The sequence below is a fragment of the Henckelia pumila genome, chromosome 3 (genome assembly GCF_033568475.1).
Source record: "Henckelia pumila isolate YLH828 chromosome 3, ASM3356847v2, whole genome shotgun sequence".
Classification (NCBI taxonomy): domain Eukaryota; kingdom Viridiplantae; phylum Streptophyta; class Magnoliopsida; order Lamiales; family Gesneriaceae; genus Henckelia; species Henckelia pumila.
Window position 1 is genome coordinate 15,502,493 of NC_133122.1, and position 22,629 is coordinate 15,525,121.

General features: G+C 36.1%; 2 protein-coding genes across 2 annotated transcripts; one reads left to right on the forward strand and one right to left on the reverse strand.

Moving 5' to 3' along the window:
* The first annotated feature begins 1,579 nt into the window (after nt 1-1,579).
* On the forward strand, nt 1,580-12,198 carry LOC140891316 (UMP-CMP kinase 3-like). The gene is made up of 10 exons (XM_073299755.1): nt 1,580-1,722; nt 2,931-2,991; nt 9,169-9,220; nt 9,512-9,629; nt 10,097-10,253; nt 10,397-10,477; nt 10,581-10,688; nt 11,036-11,107; nt 11,787-11,841; nt 11,983-12,198. The coding sequence occupies exons 2-9, from the start codon at nt 2,962-2,964 to the stop codon at nt 11,796-11,798; spliced, it is 630 nt and encodes a 209-aa protein (XP_073155856.1). The 5' UTR covers nt 1,580-1,722; nt 2,931-2,961; the 3' UTR covers nt 11,799-11,841; nt 11,983-12,198.
* Nucleotides 12,199-12,455: 257 nt separating this feature from the next.
* Nucleotides 12,456-15,168, reverse strand: LOC140888129 (aluminum-activated malate transporter 8-like). The gene is made up of 6 exons (XM_073295814.1): nt 14,871-15,168; nt 14,019-14,162; nt 13,640-13,912; nt 13,385-13,488; nt 12,934-13,080; nt 12,456-12,809 (listed from the first exon to the last, which is right to left on the reverse strand). Exons 1-6 carry the CDS (start codon nt 15,166-15,168, stop codon nt 12,456-12,458), a joined length of 1,320 nt encoding a protein of 439 aa, XP_073151915.1.
* Between the last annotated feature and the right edge of the window lie 7,461 nt (nt 15,169-22,629).

The window sequence follows — 22,629 nt, forward strand, 5'->3', positions numbered from 1 at the left end:
TTACATATTAATTTATATTAAAGAAATGTTGATTTAATTTTTTTTGTTGAATTATCTTAGTTGGATTTAACAATGAAAATTATTAATATAAATCTAACGCTATTATGTAGGATAATAACGTTGAGATAAATTATTTACAATATTTTGTTATTTAATTCTTATAATTCTTAGGTTATTGATTTCTTTTATCTTTCTTTTTTTTCTTATTTTTCTCTTATAAATTTGATATAAAATCTGATAAATAAGCATATTTTTATCAAAATAATTCAAATTTGAACAAATGTATTTGTATGGGGTAGATAGATAAATGGAGGATGAGTAGGATATGGATATCCGATACTCCGACGAGTATGAAGATGGAGATGAAATTGAATACCCGACGGGTATGTGTATGGGTATGGGTATGAGGATGGATTTAATAAATGGGTATGAGGATGGATACGTGATATTATCCATACCTGACCCATTGTCATTCCTACTTTTATACAATAATTTTCAAGACACACATATTTATTGTAAAAATAACTTTAAAAATATTTTATAAAACTTTTACAGAAAACACTTTTATGAAAATATCTATAAGTACTTGGCCAAACAAAGCATTAGTTGCATGAAGTGGTGTTCTCTTCTTAATATACTAGCGATAATGCACACGCTTTGCGTGTGTAATGTGATAAATAAATATAATGTGTTGTGTGTATATAATATAATATTTATTTTTTTAAGGTGTTGATTTTAATATGATATCCAATTTTCGTAATTTGACATTTTTATGGAGTTTCTTTTACAATTTGAGGTTGAGCATACCAAGAGACCAATTCAGATGATCTTCCTTAATATATAGTATAGATAATATAGTAGGCAGAAAGTTTGTAACCATGATGTTTATTGATAACAAAAATATCCTATTTAAATAATCATTCCAATTAATTTAATTATATACAAGTATTATACAAAATTAATCATCTCTAACATTCTTAATTTTTTATATCATCTATAATTTTTTTACATCGAAAAATAAACAAAAATTTACGTATAGAATAGGGATACATAGAATTATTTATTAGACACCGATTAGTTCGTGAGATGTGATGATAGACGATATATGATATATAGATGATAAATCAACGTATATAAATAAAATAATCATTTATAACTCTAATTATTTGCAGAATTTGAGGCAAATGTTGAACGTAATAAAGTTGTGTAAACCTCTACTATATACCTTATATTTTGCTCCAAATAGTGTCCTCTACAGTGTACATAAAATTGATCTAGATTATGCAACTGAACTTGACAAATTTGAAAATACAACCATTATTAAAATTTGGGTGTGGTTTTATTTATTTATTTATTATTATTATTATAGAGGAAATTACGGTCGATCGACCTTGTGTAATTTGGGTTGCCGATGATATGTATTTCATTTGACACAAAGATTTCAAAAATAAGATGATGTTTAAAGTTCGAGATCCAATTGTAATCAATCTGATTCGGATGAAAACATCTTTAATTTGGGTTGGGTAGTTTACAACTTGACCCAGCCCACGACCCCGTGTCCACTGCTAAGGAAGAAAAGCCCGACCCAAACCGTTGATTCCCCAACAGAAAACGAACACTGCAACAATAAAATTAGAAGGAAGCTGAGCAAGATCCAGATCGTGGTTGCCCTTTCTTCCGATCCATTCATTCGGCCGTGAGCATTACTTCGAACACTACACGGTAAGGAGCTATAGGCATTGCTGGGTCTTTCTTTGGATTCACGTTGCTAAATGGTTGGTTAATGGAATATCCTGCTTGAATTTTAAGTGATGATTGCTAATATTGATGTGAAACCTTGTGGATTAACAATGTATGATTTGAAAATATGAGGCGATCGCATCTGTTAATTAGTAAGATACCGGACAAACCGTATAATTTTGTGTTGACATAAAGCTAATTTTTTTATGGAGGTTGTGAGGTTTGTTGTGGTGTCTGAATTTTACTGCTGCTTTTACATGTGGGAACAGATAAAACCGTATGAATTATTTACAAATGGAACTGATACTTATCTATGTTCCGGGAAGCATTTTTCTCGGAAACTAAATAAACTGTAATTGCTTTAGCCAAAATACAATAGATTACATTGCTTACCTTCGATGTTAATGTACGAAATGTTGGCTCTGAATTAGCATGTTAAGTGCTCGATAAAATGATAATATGGACAAATGAGTAAAAAAATGCCTCAAAGGTTATAATGTACATTGGTTTTTCATAGAGAATAACACCAATTTATATATTTTTATGAGAAGACAAAAATTAGTTATGTTTGGTGAAGCTTGAGTTGCTAAAATGGATAATTAAATTGAATATTGAAGGATTCATGATAACAACTTGATAGGTTGTGTATTATTTGTTACTAGAGCTGGCATTCTGACATCATGATAGTCCAACCCCATCACCGTACATCAAAATAATGCACTTTACAATCTGGTAATATACAAGAGTAAAAAAAAAACATCTAATGCAATGTGAATATAAGGAATTGATTGACTTTCCAGTGAAATAGATTGTTTGATCCATTGTTTATTAATGCGCTGGTACTATGGATTTATTACGAGAATTTACTGTACGCACACAAAATGCTGCATCATTTTAACATGTGGTACGGTAATCCATATGAATCTTTATTTGTTTTTACCAATGCCATTAATTGTTAAAAATTATCTCCAAATTTCTAGCCAAAAACTGATTTTTTTCATGGTTACAATTTTCACTGAATCTGGTGATTGAATGCCACTTGTCTGAATTTGATCTTATTAATCTTCTTAATATTAGGACTTATGGTATGTTTACCATGTGATTCTTATCAATTTCTGGATGCTTGTAGTATAATGGCTTACACGAGTTATGAAAATTTTAACTGCACTGACGTATGTCTGGTGATGCAGACAATTTGTTGCAATTTCTTTAAAGACAACCATGGAGACTGTTGTTGATGCTGCAAATAAGGTAATCGTGTTAGAGTTTTGCAACAATAGTTTTCTTTAAATATTTTTCGGAATGTAGCTGTTTTTCCATCATAACAAAATTGTAGATGCAATTCTTTTTAGTTTTTCTCTTAATATGTATATTGATTGAGTGATAGTTCGTGAAGTTTTTACTGAGAAGGGCTATCCTGACTCCTTTTCATTTTGCCTGAAGTGAAAGTTAAGATAAAATTTCCCATCCTTTCTCTCAGTGCGCATGCTCAAGCACATACATATGCATGCACAAATATATTGTTATAGCATAATCTCATCTTTGTTTCACTTTAAAGTTCATTTACATATGTAGATTGATGAATTATAAATAAAACTACTATGTTGTCTGCATGTATCTGCAAAAACGGGATTTAGGTCTTTGTTCTATTTTTTTCCATGGATGAACCAAACAGAATAATGGCAAGTAACTTCCATGCAAATGACCATTTCCAGTGCCAAATGGTCATGGGAGCTTGAAATCTATAATAATGGGAAATAACTTCCATGCAAATGAGCATTTCCAGTGCCAAATGGTTATGGGAGCCTGAAATCTATAAATTGTATTGTTATGACCCAGCTGCCCTAAATAACTTCATTTTACTCTTAGAAAATGGAAATAAGATGTTTTTATGTACTCAAGAAAAGTGTCCTTCCTTTGAGTGATTTTTCACCATTTCCTCCCCCTCCCTGAGGACCTCTTCTAAGATCTGCAATCACGAAAAGATCCCAAAAAATAGTAAATAGCATCATTGCCATGTTTTTTTGCTGTATATCTTGTTTCTCTCCAGATTGAATAAAATAGGGCAGTGAGATTGTTATGAACCCAAATACAATAGGCCCAGAGATTTCAGGCCCAGAAAGTCCAAGCAGAGATGGAGAGTGGAAGCCTAAGATCGTTAACGTGTACGTGAAGAAATCCAAGAGAAATACACGTGATGGGGGTGGGGTTATATAACAGAAATGAATTGTATGGGGAGGAGTTAGTTAGAGTTTATACACGTGAAGAGTGACTAGCACTTAGCTAGGGAGAAAAGCTTGTAACAGAGATTTTACTCTGGGTTTTATTGATTGTAATACACTTGTGTTCTTTAATTTTCTGGAGAACACAACATTGGTCCGACCTGCCGGATTCCGAGGAGCGACGATTCACGATGGCCAGCACACGAGCTGAAGCAAAATTTGAAGCTATGGAAAAGTCGGTGAGTGGGTTGCAAGAGAATATGCTGCAGGTACAGGGTAGATTGGAAAAAATCGATCGAACACTTGAAGGTTTTGGGGACTTGAAAGCGCTGATAGAGCAGATGATCAAATCACAGGGTGGGGAACGTTTCAACAACATACGAATTGAGGATATGCAGGAGAAAGGGGAGAGTGCCGCCGGAGTTGGTGGAAGTAGCAAGGAGGGTATTGTTGATGAGATGAAGGCTGCGCTTAAAAAGATTGAATTACCGATGTTTGAAGGAGAGGATCCCATGGGCTGGCTGGGGAAGATGGAGCAATACTTCGAGGTTCATGATACGCCCCGGGATTGTAAGCTCAAGTTGGCTTACATCGGTATGCAAGGATCCACGGTGCATTGGTACCGCTGGATGAAAGCTTGAATCCCAAATCTGACATGGGATAGGTTGGCGGAGGAGCTCATCAAACGGTATGGGGGAGTTGATGCGAACCCATATGAGATGATGGCGTCGTTGCAACAGGGGGAATTATCGGTGGGAGCCTACATCGAGAAATTCGAGATGCTGGTGGCGCAGGTGGGAGATGTACAAGAAGAACAATGTCTGGGTTACTTCATGAGCGGATTGAGGGAGGAGATACGGCGGCGAATGATCGTCCATAATCCTCGGACGGTGGATCGCGCCATGATGTTGGCGAGAGGATTGGAGATGGAATTGTATGGGGCGGTGTTAGATCGGGGTAAACATGCGAGTGGGTTTGGATTGGGCCCTGAGCGTAAAACTATTACTGGAGTGGGTTGGGCTTCTCAGGCCCAATTCCAAGACAAGGATCGCAGTAAGCCCCATAATCTATCATCGGCGATTGCCAAAGCACCACATCCAGGCGATTTAGCCACGTGTAAACCTTTTGGCCACACACCGGCGAATGGAGGGGCGCGGGCTCTCTACGGTGGGAGTGGGGGGGTTGATCGGAGCAACAACGTGGCTAGGATTCAGCCACTTAAAGCTCGCGACGGCCGAATAGTATCCCACCAGGAGTTTCTTCACCGACGAGAGAAAAGACTTTGTTTTAAGTGTGGCGAACCTTACCATCCGATGCATAGCTGTGCAAACAAAAGTCTACGAGTCACTATATTGGCCGAGGAGGAAAGTGAAGATGATGGGGGTGCACCAGGACATTGGGAGGAAGCGTGTGTACAGCAGCCGGGGGAAGGGGAGGTTTGGCCAGGTACGTCGAACTTGGAATACAATACTTTAGACTTACCATTGTATTCCGTTAATGGCATAAACCAACCGCAGACATTAAAAATGAAGGCGAGATTGGCAGGACGTGAGGTGGTTGCAATGGTGGACAGTGGCGCAAGCCATAATTTTGTTGCAAAAGGGTTGATTGGGGAATTGGGACTGGAGGTTGATGAAATGGTGCGTTTTGCACTGTGCCTTGGCGATGGAGGTCGTATCTCCTGTCAAGGAGTTTGCAAGAACTTGAACATCGATTTGGGTCAATGTACAATGCAGATTGAGGGCTATCTGTTTGATTTGGGAGGTATCGACTTGATATTAGGAGTGATTGGTTACGCACCCTGGGCAATGTTATGTTGAATTCGGAGAAAATGCAAATGAAGTTTAATTGGGAGGGGCGTTCGATTCTATTGCATGGGGATCCTTCACTTGGTCGCTCGGTGGTATCTCTTAAATCTATTGTCAAGACAACAGAATTAGAATTTTGTGGGGCTGTTTTAGTAAAATGGAAGGGGGATGAGGAAGGGCAGTCTCCAACAGTTGCACCAGTCCTTAATAAAGATCTACATCGCCTTTTGGATACTTATGCGGGCGTGTTCTGTGCACCTCAAGAGTTACCACCTCCTCGCAGCCAAGATCATGCGATAGTAATTAAAGAGGGTTGTGGACCAGTGTCGGTTCGACCCTATCGATACGCTCACAGGCAGAAAGATCAGATTGAGCGCATGGTCGGCGAAATGTTGACATCAGGAGTTATACAGCCCAGCAACAGTCCGTATTCGAGCCCAGTTATATTAGTCAAGAAAAAGGATGGGAGTTGGCGGTTTTGTGTTGACTACAGAGCATTGAATGAGATCACAGTAGCAGATAAATACCCGATTCCAGTAATAGAGGAGTTGTTTGATGAACTACATGGAGCGAGGTATTTTTCAAAATTAGACCTTAAATCAGGGTATCATCAGATTCGGGTTCAGGCTAGGGATGTGCCTAAAACAGCGTTTAGGACGCACGAGGGCCACTACGAATTCTTGGTAATGCCCTTTGGGCTAAAAAATGCCCCGGCCACTTTTCAAGCAACGATGAACGAGGTATTTCGCCCCTATTTGCGGAAATTTGTTCTTGTATTTTTTGATGATATTTTGATATATAGCCAAGACTTGAACGAGCATCTGATCCATGTGGAGAAAGTATTGGGAGTTTTGAAGGCAAATGCACTAGTATTGAATCAGAAAAAGTGTGCTTTTGGACTCGATCAGGTGGGGTATTTGGGGCACATCATCACTGGCCACGGGGTCCATGTGGACCCGGAAAAAATTATGAGTGTTCGTCAATGGCCAAAACCTCTAAATATCAAGACTTTGAGAGGGTTCCTTGGCTTGACAGGGTATTACCGCAAATTTATTCGGGATTATGGGAAGATAGCCCGGCCACTGACGGATCTACTGAAAAAGAACAATTTTTGTTGGACTGACAAGGCAGAGGAGGCGTTTGAAATACTGAAACAAGCTCTAAGCACTGCTCCAGTCTTGCGCATGCCGGACTTTTGCCAACAGTTTGTTGTGGAATGTGATGCCTCAGGGGTGGGTTTGGGGGCTATATTAACTCAAGAAGGCAGGCCATTAGCTTACTTTAGCAAAGCTTTGGCAGATCGAGCTTTAAGTAAATCCACCTATGAGAGGGAATTGATGGCACTGGTAATGGCTGTTCAACATTGGCGTCATTACTTACTGGGCCGCAAGTTTGTAGTACTAACGGACCATAGGCCATTACGGAGTTTGCTACAACAACGGATCACCACTCCGGACCAGCAATATTGGTTGGCCAAATTACTCGGATATGAGTTCGAAATTAAACATAAAGCAGGGGCTGAAAATGGGGCTGCAGATGCGTTGTCACGAAGAGAAGAATTTGGAGAGTTAGCCGCACTGACAAAAGCTGAGTGGATTGAAATTGAAGATGTTAAGAAGGCGGTTCGAGAGGATTCAGAGTTAAATGCCATTTTTAATAAGGTGAAACTGGGAGAAATGAATAGTGCACATTATTCCATAGTCAATGACTGCCTGTTGCATCGGGGCAGGTTAGTTATTCCACGGGGCTCATTGTGGGTCACTAAACTATTGACAGAATTCCATGCCACTCCGGTAGGGGGTCATTCTGGGGCACTCCGGACTTATAAGTGAGTTGCAAATAATTTTTTTTGGAAGGGTATGAAGCAAGATATTACTAAATTTGTGGCAGAATGTGAAGTTTGTCAAAAGCATAAATATGAGGCTACTTCCCCTGCAGGATTGTTGCAACCACTGTCCATTCCAGAAGTAATTTGGGAAGACTTGGCTATGGATTTTATCACTGGGCTACCCAAATCAAAGGGGTTTGATGTAATTTTGGTCGTGGTTGACAGGTTGTCTAAGTATGGACATTTTATCTTGTTGAAACGCCCCTATACAGCAAGCACAGTAGCTGATCTCTTCATTAAGAATGTGGTGAAGCTGCATGGATTTCCCAAAACAATAGTCAGTGACAGAGATCCTGTGTTTATGAGCTTCTTTTGGTCTGAACTCTTTCGTCTACAGGGCACCAAACTGAAGATGAGTACAGCGTACCACCCTGAAACTGATGGTCAGAGTGAGGCATTGAACAAATGCATTGAGACATATTTACGTTGTTTTTGTTCAGAGCAACCCAGAAATTGGTCACAGTGTGTGCATTGGGCAGAATTCTGGTATAATACTTCCTACCAGAGGTCTGCCGGAGTGTGCCCTTTTGAAGTGGTCTACGGGCGCAAACCACCAACTGTTATTCGATTTCTTCCAGGGGAGACAGTAGTGGCTGCAGTGTCACAAGCCTTATGGGACCGAGATGAGCTCTTGCGCAACTCAAATTTAATCTTGTGCGAGCTCAACAACAAATGTCCAAGTATGCGAATCAGCATCGAAGGGAGGTCCATTTTCAGGTGGGAGATATGGTGTATTTGAAGTTACGACCGCATCGACAAACATCAGTTTGCACACGGGTTTTTCAGAAGTTGGCAGCCAAGTTTTATGGGCCATTTAAGATTATCAAGAAGGTGGGACAGGTAGCATACCGTTTACAGTTGCCGGAGGGATCTAAGGTTCACCCGGTCTTCCATGTTTCGTGTTTGAAAAGAGCTGTGGGCAAGAATTTTGGAGAAGTCAGATTACCGCAGGAACTGGACACTGACATGATGATGATGTTCGAACCAGATTATGTTCTCGCAAGCCGAATTAAAGTGATCAATGGGGAGACTACTAAGCAACTTCTGGTAAAATGGAAAGGGCGATCGGAAGACGATGCAACTTGGGAAAGCTTCTTGGATATTGCTGCACAATTTCCGGATTTTTGCCTTGAGGACAAGGCAAATTTTGAGGAGGCCAGAAATGTTATGAACCCAAATACAATAGGCCCAGAGATTTCAGGCCCAGAAAGTCCAAGCAGAGATGGAGAGTGGAAGCCCAAGATCGTTAACGTGTACGTGAGGAAATCCAAGAGAAATACACGTGATGGGGGTGGGGTTATATAACAGAAATGAATTGTATGGGGAGGAGTTAGTTAGAGTTTATACACGTGAAGAGTGACTAGCACTTAGCTAGGGAGAAAAGCTTGTAACAGAGATTTTACTCTGGGTTTTATTGATTGTAATACACTTGTGTTCTTTAATTTTCTGGAGAACACAACAGAGATGCCCTGTGGACAGACTGCTAATGTATAAATAAAATTTGCTACAGGGTGCAAATGGAAGTGGACAAAACAAGAGTGTGACAGTTGTTTTTGTCCTGGGTGAGTTTTTTATTTTGATTATGTACTTATGTATGCCTACATGTTTGTTTTTGTCTATTGAAAATAACCAGTTGGAAAATCATATGTTCTGCTTCTCTTTGATAATTGTGACAAATGAAAGCTCAAAACAAAGCAAGAAAAAGAATATACGAAACAAATTTGCATGGTGAAGATTGTATTTCTCGAATAATCTGCATCTTCTTCAGTGTAATTAGTGACCTACCGTTTTTAGTTCCAAATCTTGATACAATTCTGATACATTGATTGCTTTCTGTTTTATAAATTGAGTAGGTGGCCCTGGCAGTGGGAAGGGCACTCAATGTGCAAATATTGTTGAACATTTTGGATATACCCATCTTAGTGCAGGTGATCTTCTCCGAGCAGAGATAAAATCTGGTTCCGAAAATGGGTACGACTACATTGTTGCCATAACACCCAAGAATCAGCACTGAATGTCTTCAATATAAATAAGTTCGCTGAATTTTTTGTCTCAAGATATAAGGTTTTGAATCAACTTTATTACTTGAGCAAAGCCCTTTTTCCTAGTTTGATATGACTTTCAAAAGTTGTTTATATTTGCCACAATATTGTTGTGTTATATTATGAAATGTGAACCACTAAGTTGATCTTATCCACTGTAAAAAGGTTTATGGAATCGCTGAATAGCATGGCTAGTTGATTGAGTAATAATTTTGTTGGAGATAGTGACAGTTGCTTCATTTAAAAGATAGTGATAGTTGCTTCACAAGTTAATGCTTCAACTTTTTAGATGCTCAGTCTGGATAAGCTATGATCCCTATATTTTGCTTTAAATAATGTTGTGCAGTCGGATGCCTTTTACTGTTGCTTTCTGATTATTTGTCTCATGATATATAGGAATATGATTGATAACATGATCAAGGAGGGAAAGATCGTACCTTCAGAGGTCACAATTAAGCTACTCCAAAAAGCAATACAGGAAAATGGAAATGACAAGTTTCTTATTGATGGTTTCCCTCGCAATGAGGAGAATCGTGCAGCATTTGAGTCTGTTGTAAGTCTTCATCTATACCTCCTCAAATCCTTCAAGGCAATTTTGAGTAGGCTATTTGCATTGAGGGCTCTGAAGCATAACATTGATCATGTAACTTATATTTCCTCACACTTCCATTGGACTCTCTCGGGTTTGTTTTCCAGACAGGAATTGAGCCAGAATTTGTACTTTTCTTTGATTGCTCGGAAGGGGAAATGGAGACGCGTCTGTTGAACAGGAACCAGGTTGGGCATATCTTTCATTGATTTTCTTGTAAAATTGTTTACACTTCTCTTCAATTTTCATTGATTATCTAGTAAAACTGTTTTGTTCTTTTCTTGCTTGAAGGGTAGAGTAGACGATAACATTGAGACAATAAGGAAGAGGTTCAAGGTTTTCTTGGAATCTAGTCTCCCTGTCATTGAGTACTATAACGCAAAAGGAAAAGTTAGAAAGGTGATGTTCTCTTCCACCTCACCCTCTACCACAGGGGCATATAGAATATAGCCTCCATGCCTCCATGTATAGAGTATTTCATTTCAGTAGAGAAAATGAAGGAGGCAGTATTCTTTTACACCCTGCTCTCTAGCATAGGGGAGTGTCAAGGAATGTAATTTGGGCGAGGGTTGGGGGGAGGGGCCGAGGGGGTTTGGATGGAAGAGTGAAACCTGCATTTTTATAAAGCTACATTAATTTTTTTTGTCAGTGAGGGACTGCTGCCCCTGCTCTCTCCTTTGAGTATGCTCTCTATTATCATCAATGACGAAGATTTGGATGTTTTAACTTATGTTTCTTTTATAAAGATTGACGCTGCGAAGCCAATTGAAAAAGTTTTCGAGTCAGTCAGATCAGTTTTCACCATATTGGGCGACAAGGTAAAGCAGCATCATGCTTTCTGTAACTGCCTTTAGTTTTCATGGGGAAGGAAAGTGTTAAATTGGGAAGAAAAGGGCTGTCGGATGACGTTCCTATGATCTAAAGGCTAAAATGGTGATAAAAATGCGCTGTATGTCTGATATTCTATGTAGTTGAATGAATGTAAATGATAATCCTCACCTTGTTTACCTAGTTATATTTATACCATCTTCCAATAAATCTCGGCATCTTGCCATCAACAGTGTAAGACTGTCAAGTAGTTACAACAAGAAATACTTCCCTTTGCTGGTGGCAAATGCTTAGTATTAAGATTTTAACAAATTGGAAACGAAACAGTAATCTGAGCATCTTTGCGGTGGGAAAATATGATTTCGAATGTTAAGTCAAATGCCAACACTTGAATACAAAAGTGAAACGTATTTATCTTCAAGACAACGAAATACAAAAGTGATTTTTCTTTTATCTTTTTATGAAGATGATTTCAGACGTACTTGAGAATTTAATTGTGATTGCATCAAGTCGTTAAACAACATTGTATTTCGTCAGTTGATGGGGTTCAACAGAATATTTATCCGTAACATGACTTGATGGGTTGAATAGAATATTTAGCTGTAACATGCCTTGCATCCTTTACAAACATTTTATGCTGTTAACAGACTTGTTTTCTAATTACCACAGGCTGCTGCATAAAGCTGTAGTTTCACCCACAATTTTGCAGCAGATTCTGGTCCAGGTACATCGCCAAAATTGCTTTGATGTTCTTTCACTTTATTTCCTGGTTTTAATTCTGCATATTCGTGGACAAATGTGTAGTTCTTTGATTTTTGATTGTACATTCACCCAGTGCTCACGAATTACAGATATTCCTCTGCAGGTGATCTGATTGTTGCAATAATTTCAGTAAGTCGATGTCTCTTACCTGTTCGTTTACACAGGCTTGTATTTTGCAACTTTTTACATTATTTATGATGATGATGATGATGTGAACCGAGTTATAGTTTTGATGAGTTTTTTTACTTTTATTTGTTATCATGTTGGACTGACTAAATGTCATTGGTATACAAATTGGGGGTGCATCAATTAAAGTATCTTAGAGAAAATATTATGATCGTTGTACTTTTTTTTTTCTTCTTGATTTAGGTTTTTTCCTGCTACGTTTATCAACACTAACGCATCATCGACCCAATTTATGACCCCAAAAGAACCATACAGATGGTCTCATTCAGTAACGTTGTCACAAAGTTTTTTCCTAGCTCTTATATATCCAAAAATTTAAATAATGTACAATCCCCTTTTTAATTCCTCACTTTCTATTCACCAACCACCATGACACGATCATGTATATGTTTAGCATGACTCATTACCCTGAGGTGTTTGTTCCTGGAAACCGGCTCGCTTGGAAAGTTCGTGTACAGATTCAGAAATTCTTTCGACGCATTTAATGATGTCGATGAGCACGGATGCAACGACGAGTAGCTGCATTATTTCTTGGAGATTTTGTTGGGGTGGTGGGATGTTTTTGAGGATAGATTTGAATTCATCCGCCGCGAATTTTGAATTCTTGACATGGGTTTGGATAGATGAGGAGGATGGACATTTAAGAATTTTGATTGCGGAGGCCAAGTCTTGCAGGGCTTTGGCAGATTCTGAGCTCATAGTTGTGCATGACTTTTGGAGTTTCTTGAAAATTTCTGATGCAGCCTGCATAAATAAATCAATACTCAATCCATCAACCTTTTTTAATGCTCAATATTTATTAGAATTGAGATATAGGTGTGCACGATGAGTGTTCGCGACATCAAAACTCTCTCTATATGTAAAATACCTTCCGTTTGGAATTAATGGCGTATCCATGGAGCGCTTTGATATGGCGGGCACACTCACAAGCAAAGGCTCCAATCTTCAAATATTGTTTCCATGGATGATTGAATCTAAAACCTCCATGCCCAGGTTCCCACCATGCAAAATTCGCCTTATAATTAAATCACAAAAGCCATATAATTAATTAAGACTGAACATTCTGATGAGTAAAATATTTAATCGTTGATATTGCCGACGAACTTTGTATTTATCATGGAGTATAATATAAAAAAATTGGTCATATGTTTTTGGTTTTTGGTCCAATATATAGTCAGCGTTCGAATTTAGTCAAATAAGTTGGTTATTTTCTAAAAAAATTTAGATATCTTCTTATACGTGGAATATTAATGTGACATCGGATATTGCTATCCGTCATTTAACATATAAGGTCGCAAGTGATAAAAATATTAGCTTACCAAAGATTCCTCGGTGGTCTTCGAATCAAGTACACTTTCACAGCCTTGGAGACATGACTTGTCTTTATTATCCACGGGAGAATCAAAAACTTCACCCCCAAAACCTGTGAAATTGAATTCATTAATGGCAAGATTGTAGAGACCCGACCCAAGAACTTAAATTTTGTTAAGGAAAATCTGAGAAATGCTTCCTAAAAACTCTTTTAAACACTATCATAATCGGATCCATCGAACACAAAAATGGGGCTTACCTACCCTCTAAGTATAAAGCAAGCTTTTCAAGATTTGTAACAATCAGGTGATGCAAATCTTGACCCGCCCAAACCGGGCAAACGAATATGGATATCATCATGCAGGTTGCCCCGCCAATGAAAATGGTTGCCAACCTTTGATGGGCCAATTGCAGGATCTGGCTGACCCGGAAACCCGACACAGCCACCAGTGTGAATGTCAAGATAAATATAAGAACTCCATAATCACATTTCCTCTTCACGCTCGGGTGAAATCGTGTAAACGTAGCCGTTGTTGCTGTATTTTATGACATATACTTCGTCAATAATACGACAAAAATAAAAAATATACAGTAATTACTTGTCCAAAAAGGGGTTATATAAGTATTATTTAAAAAGAATACCTAGGACGAATACCAAAAATGCCAGAATTAGAGGTTGTCCTGTACTGTCTCCGCAGAGATTGGCTAAGTACTCGGCTCCAATCCCTAATGCACCAGCTAACAGTGTTGCACAACTTCTGTTTAAGCTTTTTGATAAAGTTCCACCTGAACAAAGTTAACATAAATATTACCAAAGAATATAAAAAGCTATGCATATTAATTAGTACACAATTTTCTTTAACTTAATTTTTCATTACTGAAATCATATAATATATATCATTACAATCAAATCTATCATGCAAATTTGCAGTATGTATTTAACGAAAGTAAGTTTGAAAACAAACCAAAAATAATGCGTATAAGTCAAATTAACCACTTGTGTGTGTATGTACTACATTCCAAATCAAATTTGATTTTTGGATTCTAATTATTCATTTCAAAAACTTTTAAATAAAGTCACTTTATAATTAGGGTAAATTGCATATATCACCCTTGTGAAATCCCGTGTTAGCTAATAACCCCTTGTGAAAATTTTTTAAGCTAATAACCCCATGTGATTCTAGATTTGTAGCATACACATCCCTTCTGGCTGACGAAAATGTTCTTGAATTTTATGAACTATTTAATTTATCATTTATTTTATGTAGGGGTATTTTCGTCATTTTTTAGCTGAAAAAGATGTGTATGCTACAAATCTAAAATCACAGGGGTTATTAGCTTAAAAAAATTTCACAGGGGGTTATTAGCTAACACGAGATTTTACAAGGGTGATATATGCAATTTTTCCTTATAATTATATAGTAAATTTGAAGTTTACATGAAATTTTTTTGATATAGTAAATTTGAAGTTTACATGAAATTTTTTTGACTTACCGACAGTGAATTCGAACACGACAACAACGGTTAAAATAGCCCACATTCCCGCCTGTCCGAATCCATCATATAGAGGCCTGAAGTAGTATAAGAAAGATACTAATGTAAGAGCCAATCCAACTTTCATCGAGTGTACTATTCTTCTTGGATCATCTTCTCCGATTTTCTTGGTCGTTTTCGTAAATTCGACTAGTTTTGACCTCAAACTCGTGACCACGCCTTCAAAATAGTCATGCCCGGACGATATAATTCCATGTAATTTATTTTCTTGGTTTCGTGGATTGATCACGATCTCCATTGAGAGGGATTTTTGAAGGACGACCATGGAAACTAGAGTTGAGACTTGAGAATGAATGTTGTGATGCCCAAAAATTTATGTATTATATAGTATTATATATATAAATAGTATATATACATATATATTAATGAAATGTGCAACAATGCACTATATGATCAGCAAACATATTGGGAAATGTGCAATATGACAGGTGAGTAATTAGTGTTATGTTTAATGCAGTTTGGAGGGTTCTCACCTTCCGTAATCTACATCTCATCCCTTGAAATTACTTTACTCAAAAAAAAATTGAAAAAAAGTTCAAGTTCATTTTAAAGGTAATATGCACTTTAGAAAATAAAAAGTTAGCTCAAAAGGTATACTAACATAACGAGAAAGGTTTTGTACTAATTACAAAAAATAATAATAATAATAACAATAATAAGAGAAGAGAAGAGAAGAGAAGAAAAGAAAAGAAAAGAAAGAAAGAAAGGAAGGAAGGAAGGAAGGAAGGAAGGATAGCTTTCTTCGGAAAGGAAAAGAAGTGAAAGATATATAGAAAGCTATACCAGAGATCTACTGTGGAAACACATAAATATTATAAGCTTTGATTTGATGATATGAAGCTAAAAAATTATACTTCGTCACGGAAAATATTCAACAATTTGTTTTTTATCAAAATCTAAAATAGTAAGTTTTTCGTCTCTTTATTCATATACATAAGACAAAAAGTGTTCAAAAAATAATATAAAATAAATTAAATATTATTTATCAACGAATAAAATATATTATCAAAGTAATCTCGCACGTGGAAAAGACAGTGGACAAGTTTGAAAAGTATTGAAATAAAGTTGATAAATACAACAATCTATCACAGAGAGTAACTTACGTGCGTTTACATCTTTCTGTCACCTACATATATTTGCTTAAAAAATATGTTGCATTGTTTTCATATATCTGCTGCATTATATATATATATATATATATAGTTATATATTTATTATTGGAGGTGAGTTGAATGTGGCCGTATTTATCTAATTTGTTTTCACAATGCTATAGCTTAATGTTTATATATTATCATGGGGCAAGCTAGCTATAATTAGAAATGCCCACCGGATCAAGACCCTAGATGCGTGAGGTCAAGGAATGTACTATAGCTAAGAGAAATAGTAAGATATAAATCTGGTTGAATCCATTTATAAAGATATAATTCATTTCGAAAGATATGAAGTTGCGGTCGATTTGATATGATCATTTCGATTTGAATGTACTAGCAAATTAGCATGTCAAAAGATATAATTCATTTCGAAAGACATGGAGTTGCGGTCGATTTGATATGATCGTTTCACACTAGTTTTTATAGACTGCGACTAGTATCTGAATTTAGTGCTGAATGAATTAGAAGAGAAACACACTATCTCCTAAACACTAGTTTTTATAGACTACGACTAGAATCTAAATTTAGTGTTGAATGAATCAGAACGAAAACATGTTATCTCCTAAACTTGGTCATGCTAAACCCTGGATATTTGAGTAGGGTTGGGGGAAAAATATCGAAATGTCGTAATACCGCATATATCGTACCGAAAAAAACTGTATATATCCAAAATTTCGGTATCGATATAGGATTTGCAAAATTTTGGTACTTCGGTATATCGAAAAAAATATTAAAAATGTCGGTATACACAATATCGGTATACCGACTTTTTAAATATTTTTTAAACTATTTTTAAAAAAAAATATCGGTATACACGGTATCATACCGATATCGTACCGAATTTCGGTATATCAAAATTTTTCGATAAGAATGATATAGATTTATGTCATATCGAAATTTCGGTATACCAAAATTTTCGGTACGGTATCGATATCAAAATTTTCGGTACGATATGTGATATTCGTTGAATATCGCGGTATACCGTATCGAACCACCCCTATATTTCAGTACTCTTAAAAATAACAAAATTAGTGGATAACCGATGTATATGATAACCCGATACTGTAAACGATTATTTTGTTAATTTTTGTAAATTGCTTTGATATAAATTAAAGGTTGTTATTTAATCTTGAAAAAAAAATGTTGGTACAATCCAAGAGCCTACGTCATCAATACTTTCACCGCAGTCTTCGGGGTGACGATAGATATTGTTTTATTTTCCATTTATTTCTGAAATTATTTTTTTTGGTGGTTTTAAATTATTATTTAACTCGACAAATATTACTTCCTTAATCTATCCAATTTTCATATTTAATATTATTTTATTATTTCCGTCTAAAATATATAAGTTTATGATTTTCATATAGATTAAAAAAATTATATTGAAAAAAATATTCAAGAACAACCTCATATTTTACCGTATTTAATTTATTCAAAAAATAGTTTACATGTTTAATATTTAATTAATAAAAGTATATATTTAAAACAAGAAAAATTCAACTAAAATTAAAAAATAAAATATATGTATTTGGGATAGGATAAATCCAAATGGCTATAATCTAACCAACAGAAATTAGTTGGAGATAATTAATGATATTTATCTCTAGAAAATCATGACTAATTAGACCATAATTCTTGGGAGTTTAATCCTCTCCTATCAAATGACATGTGTTATTTCTAATTATTTATTGTTCTTGTTTTATTTTTCAACTCCTTGGAACTCTACATTTTTTTATTTACTCATCATTTTCGGTTTTTTAGAAAACAAAAAACTTTTGTTCTACTTCTTGTTTATTTATTTTATTTTCTCTTCTTTCTTTTTTTTTTTGGTTTCCTTATATATTATTATTCACTCTTTTTTATACATGCTTATTCTCACAATTATAGAACTAGGAAATATATTATATTAATTTATTATAAATAATGTAATCAAATATTGATTATATATTATAAATAAAAAATAATTATTTGATAACTTACCATTATAAATTATATATATTAAAAATTATTATAATACATTTATGTTCATGCTTAGTGGTGAAGCTATGTGGACTAAACACATCTGTATGGATCAAATTCAACAGTCATTGGCTCGCTCCACATGGCCCTTAAAGGGAATTTTGGTCATCTTTTCTTTTAGACAGGGTTCACAAGTAGTAAGAGAATTAATATCAGACATATCAAGCATGTCTTCTTCCAACGTGAACTGCCTAGTACCATTTCAAACTCATTCCAATCCTCAACAAAAATCATAATATGATCGTTCCTTAAACATAAACAGGGCAAAATAGCATAATGAAATTTTCGAACAAAGAACAGGGCACCGAGATTTCTGAAAAAAAAATCGAAAAGAAAGAAAACAAAATTCATAAACACAATAAAACACACTACATATGATCTACAAAGTGAGAAAGAAGCCACATTCTTGCCTAAGCTAGAAATCGAAGAATCAAGAGCTCGCTGCGCCGATCGAAGGGCTGGGAACCGAGCTGGAATCGAGCTCGAACGAAGGGGAAACAACTTGCTCTACTCGCCGCTATGAAGCTACGTCGGAGATGGGAAAAAGAGGGAAGCTGCGGCGCCGAGGTGGAAGAGAAATGGAGGAGCCGATGTTGAATGTTGGAGGGGAAAGGAGATGAAAATCGGCCTCTGTGTGTGTAAATGATTTAGGCATGAGTATGTGTGTGTGTGTGTGTTATTTTAGGGATTTAGGATTATGTATTAATGCTGAGTGTGTAGGTGATAGGAAAAAAAAAATGCTACTGTACCCAAACTTTCTTCACAGTGGATCCTTTTCTGCCAGTGTTGCGCTTGGTGTTGTGCAACACGGAGGGCAACACTTGATTAGATTCCCACAAAATATAGTCATTCTTAAGCTTACGACAGAAAAGCCTGATGTGACCAGGTTTGAGACAATAATGACATACAAAAGGACGCTTCCATTGTTTTGGCTTTGGGACAGAAACATTCTTTTCAACAATGAGTTTCTTACCTTTAGAAACAGTTGAAGGATGGTTCAAGGAATCGCTACTTTCCTTCACAAATACTGGTATTTTGGAAGATTCACCAGTTTCAAAAATACTTTCTTTAAAACCAAGTCCAAACTTATCATTCTTACTCATAGACAATAGAGTATCAAGTTTGTTTGAACTTGAATTAAATCCAGCAAGAGTTGTTTTTTGTTTTTTCAAGTTCTGAATTCAACAAAGCTAATTCCAGATTTTTCTTGCTCATGATGACTTCCAGCCTAGCCACAACAGCTTTTAATTCAGTATTCTTTTTGGTGAGAGTTGTGTTCAACTGATTTCTCTTGATCCAATCACAATACAACTCCTCATAGAGTTTATGTATACCTTCCAGAGTGTAAGCGTCAGCTACCTGTTCTTCATGATCACTGGAATTATCAAGGTTAGAAGCGACAGAGCAAACAGATTTTTGAACTGTGTTGCATCCAGGTGTTGCAACACCGGAGCCAACACCGAGTGGATTAATCTGAAAATTTTTCTTACTTTTCAGCAAAGCAGTAAAATATATGAGATCTGTCTGTTCAACCTTTTCTTGTTCTTCTTCAGAATCATCATCACTCAAAGAAACATTCATACCTTTACGAAGGCGATTGGCACACTCATATGCATAGTGTCCATATCCCTTACATTCCCTGCATTGAACATTATCAAAATTTTTACAGGACTGACTCTTACCTATATACCTTTGACGAGGTCCTCGAGTATTAGCTGGCTTTTGAGGTTTCTCTGAGATAAGCAATTTAGGAAATTTCGAAGGTTGTGCACTTTTCACATCCTTCTTTTCTTTCATTACCTTGAGATAATCAGTGAATTTCTTTGAGATCAAGGCAATCAAATTTTCTTCAAGATCGGATTCCTTTACTTCCTTTTGAACTTCAGAAAAATCATTGTAAACATCATTAGAAACTTGAAAGGCAATAGACTTACCCTTAGTGTCATCTTCGGCTTCCATCTCCATCTCATATGTGCGAAGAGAACTTATAAACTCATCCAACCCCATTATAGATGTATCTTTGGATTCATCTATAGCACAAACTTTGGTGTGAAATCTTTTAGGGACAGAACGAAGCACTTTGGACACAAGTCTCTCGTTCGATATAGGATCACCAAGAACAGATGCTTCGTTTGCAAGGCTATTCAATCTTCCATTATATTCCATGATAGTCTCTGATTCCTCCATTCTCAATTTCTCAAATTTTGAAGTTAGGAGACGCATCCTTGTCTTCTTGACACTTGCCGAGCCTTCACAATGGGTTTGAAGTTTCTCCCAAGCATCCCCTTGCACAAGTACAAGTATCAATTAGATTAAACATATTCATATCAACAGAAGTAAACATAGCATTAAGAGCTTTTGTATTATAAATAGCCGCAGTATTTTTATCGGCTATCCATTGTGCTCTTGGCTTTGGTCCGGGTATATCATCATCTCTCATCGGTGGTGTCCAACTATCAAGAACACGTTGCCAAGCCCTGGACTCAATGGGTTGAATGTACATGCTCATCTTCAATTTCCAAGGGTCGTAATTTGTCCCATCCAAAATAGGTGGACGAATTGCACTTGTGTACGGAGTATCCATAACTAACCTGTAACACAAATCAGGAACTCACTTAGTAGTGGTGGCTCTGATGCCACGTGAAAGAAACTGTGTATGTGGTTCGTTATGTAAAATAGGCAGTGTTGTACTTCGTGTTGTAACACCAAAGATAACACAGTGCAGCGGAAATTTAAAGCGTAAATAAAACACAAGTAATTAATCTTGCACGAGTACAAAAACTCGTGCGGGTGCCTTAGGGCTAAATATCACTAGTAAACGTAAGATCAGTCTTACAAAGATAATCCTAGTGATTTTACGAAAAGTCAGTAAATCCTAAATTTCTCAACAAGTTGAGAAATCAAACTTGCATCCTAAACAAATCAGAGTAAAGATAATAGATGCAACTCCCGTAGCCTAAAATTGAAGAGATAGAAAAGATCTTCAACAACTCAGTTCCCACAGTGTTGTCTCTAATGTCTTCAACATGAACGGCAATACGGGGACAAGCAACAACAAAGGTTGCAAAACCCTGCTTCAAAAATCTTCAATTCTTCAAGAGAATTCTTCAATGGTTACGCAACTGTGTGTACGTCTGAAGCTCTCATAATCTTGTGCGTGAAAACCCCCTTTTATAGATTAGCATCCAAGTCTTGAAGGTTTCCTTAGATAGAGTCCTACATAAATAAGTAAACATGTTTTAGTAGGAATAAAACTCTATCAAATCTTGCAAATCAAATCTTGATAATATCGAATAATATTATATATAATAATCACCTTATCAAGACCCGATTTAAGCTTGGCAAATATATATCTTAACATATTCGAGATATACACAAGATATTTACCAAATATTTGATCTTGTCTAGAAAGCTAAATCTTATAATATTCAATTTATTAAGGGCCGAAATATCAAGGAATTAAATTCCTTTCAACATTATCGTTAGAAGCACGAACATCTTATGATGTGGTGTTCTGTAGTGTATAATCATGAATCTTGAAGAAATTTTTGCATGTTTTTTGTCGATACTCACAAATATATCCATCAAAATACGCCCACTACAGATCAAGGTCACAAACATATGCTTCTTGTATTTATAACAACCAAAAAAATGCAAGGTTGTAAAAACCACTTCGAGATTTTAGTTTCGATATAATCAATAAAAACATAACATTCAATGCAATAAGATAAAAAAAAAATGAAGATCATAGCTTTATTAATAACCCATTCTGCAACAAAAAAATCACAAATCCACACTTTTAAGTAGCAAATTCGAATACTATAAAGACTATCCATATAATATTTATATTAATCCATTACTAAACTATAAAAATTAGCAATAAAATTGTTATAATCAAGAACAATAACGAATTTCAGATAATAAATCTATAATTGATTGAGATGAACCGCAGACCCACTGAGATAAGTAAAACCTAATTATTAATCATCAACTCTGTATAATTCAAACGATGTACGAAACTTCAACATAACCACCACACAATAAACAAAAACCTCAAAGAATCACTGAATTGGAGAGTCTAAAAAAAGAAACAATCGTCAAGATCAAATTACATCTAAAAAGTTTCTTAATTTTTCCAGTAAAAAAACTTACCTTGAAGTCATTATTTCGATGTCGGTTCTACACAGAGATTTTTTTAAATCCGACCCTTCTTCACTTTAAACTCCTTTTGCTTTATTTTTTTGCGCCAAACTTCGACGCAAATGTATATATTGTTGATGGTTTAGCCATTAATGGTGGAATAGAAGGAGGTTGGGGAGACAGGAGATTGAAGGAGAGAGATTGCTATTAAATATATATATTGTTGGTTAATGGATTTCTAAAATATTTGAGGGTAATTTCGTAATTTACCTCAATTAGAGGGTTCAAAAAAATTACAGTGTTTTCTCAAGCAGTTGGAACACAAAAAGTCTGAAGCAGGGACTGACAGCAAATTTTGTGTTTCTATTGGGAATTTATTGATCATTCCC

Bases quoted from the DNA above. Each gene is read 5' to 3' on its own strand.
- LOC140891316 (XM_073299755.1), top strand. From the start codon at position 2,962: ATGGAGACTGTTGTTGATGCTGCAAATAAG. The intron at 10,254-10,396 runs GTAAGTCTTCAT...TTTGTTTTCCAG, and splicing joins GTGCAGCATTTGAGTCTGTT to ACAGGAATTGAGCCAGAATT. The intron at 10,689-11,035 runs GTGATGTTCTCT...TCTTTTATAAAG, and splicing joins CAAAAGGAAAAGTTAGAAAG to ATTGACGCTGCGAAGCCAAT.
- LOC140888129 (XM_073295814.1), bottom strand. From the start codon at position 15,168: ATGGAGATCGTGATCAATCCACGAAACCAAGAAAATAAATTACATGGA. The intron at 14,163-14,870 runs GTAAGTCAAAAA...AACTTTGTTCAG, and splicing joins CGTGTTCGAATTCACTGTCG to GTGGAACTTTATCAAAAAGC. The intron at 13,489-13,639 runs GTAGGTAAGCCC...TCAATTTCACAG, and splicing joins GCTTGCTTTATACTTAGAGG to GTTTTGGGGGTGAAGTTTTT.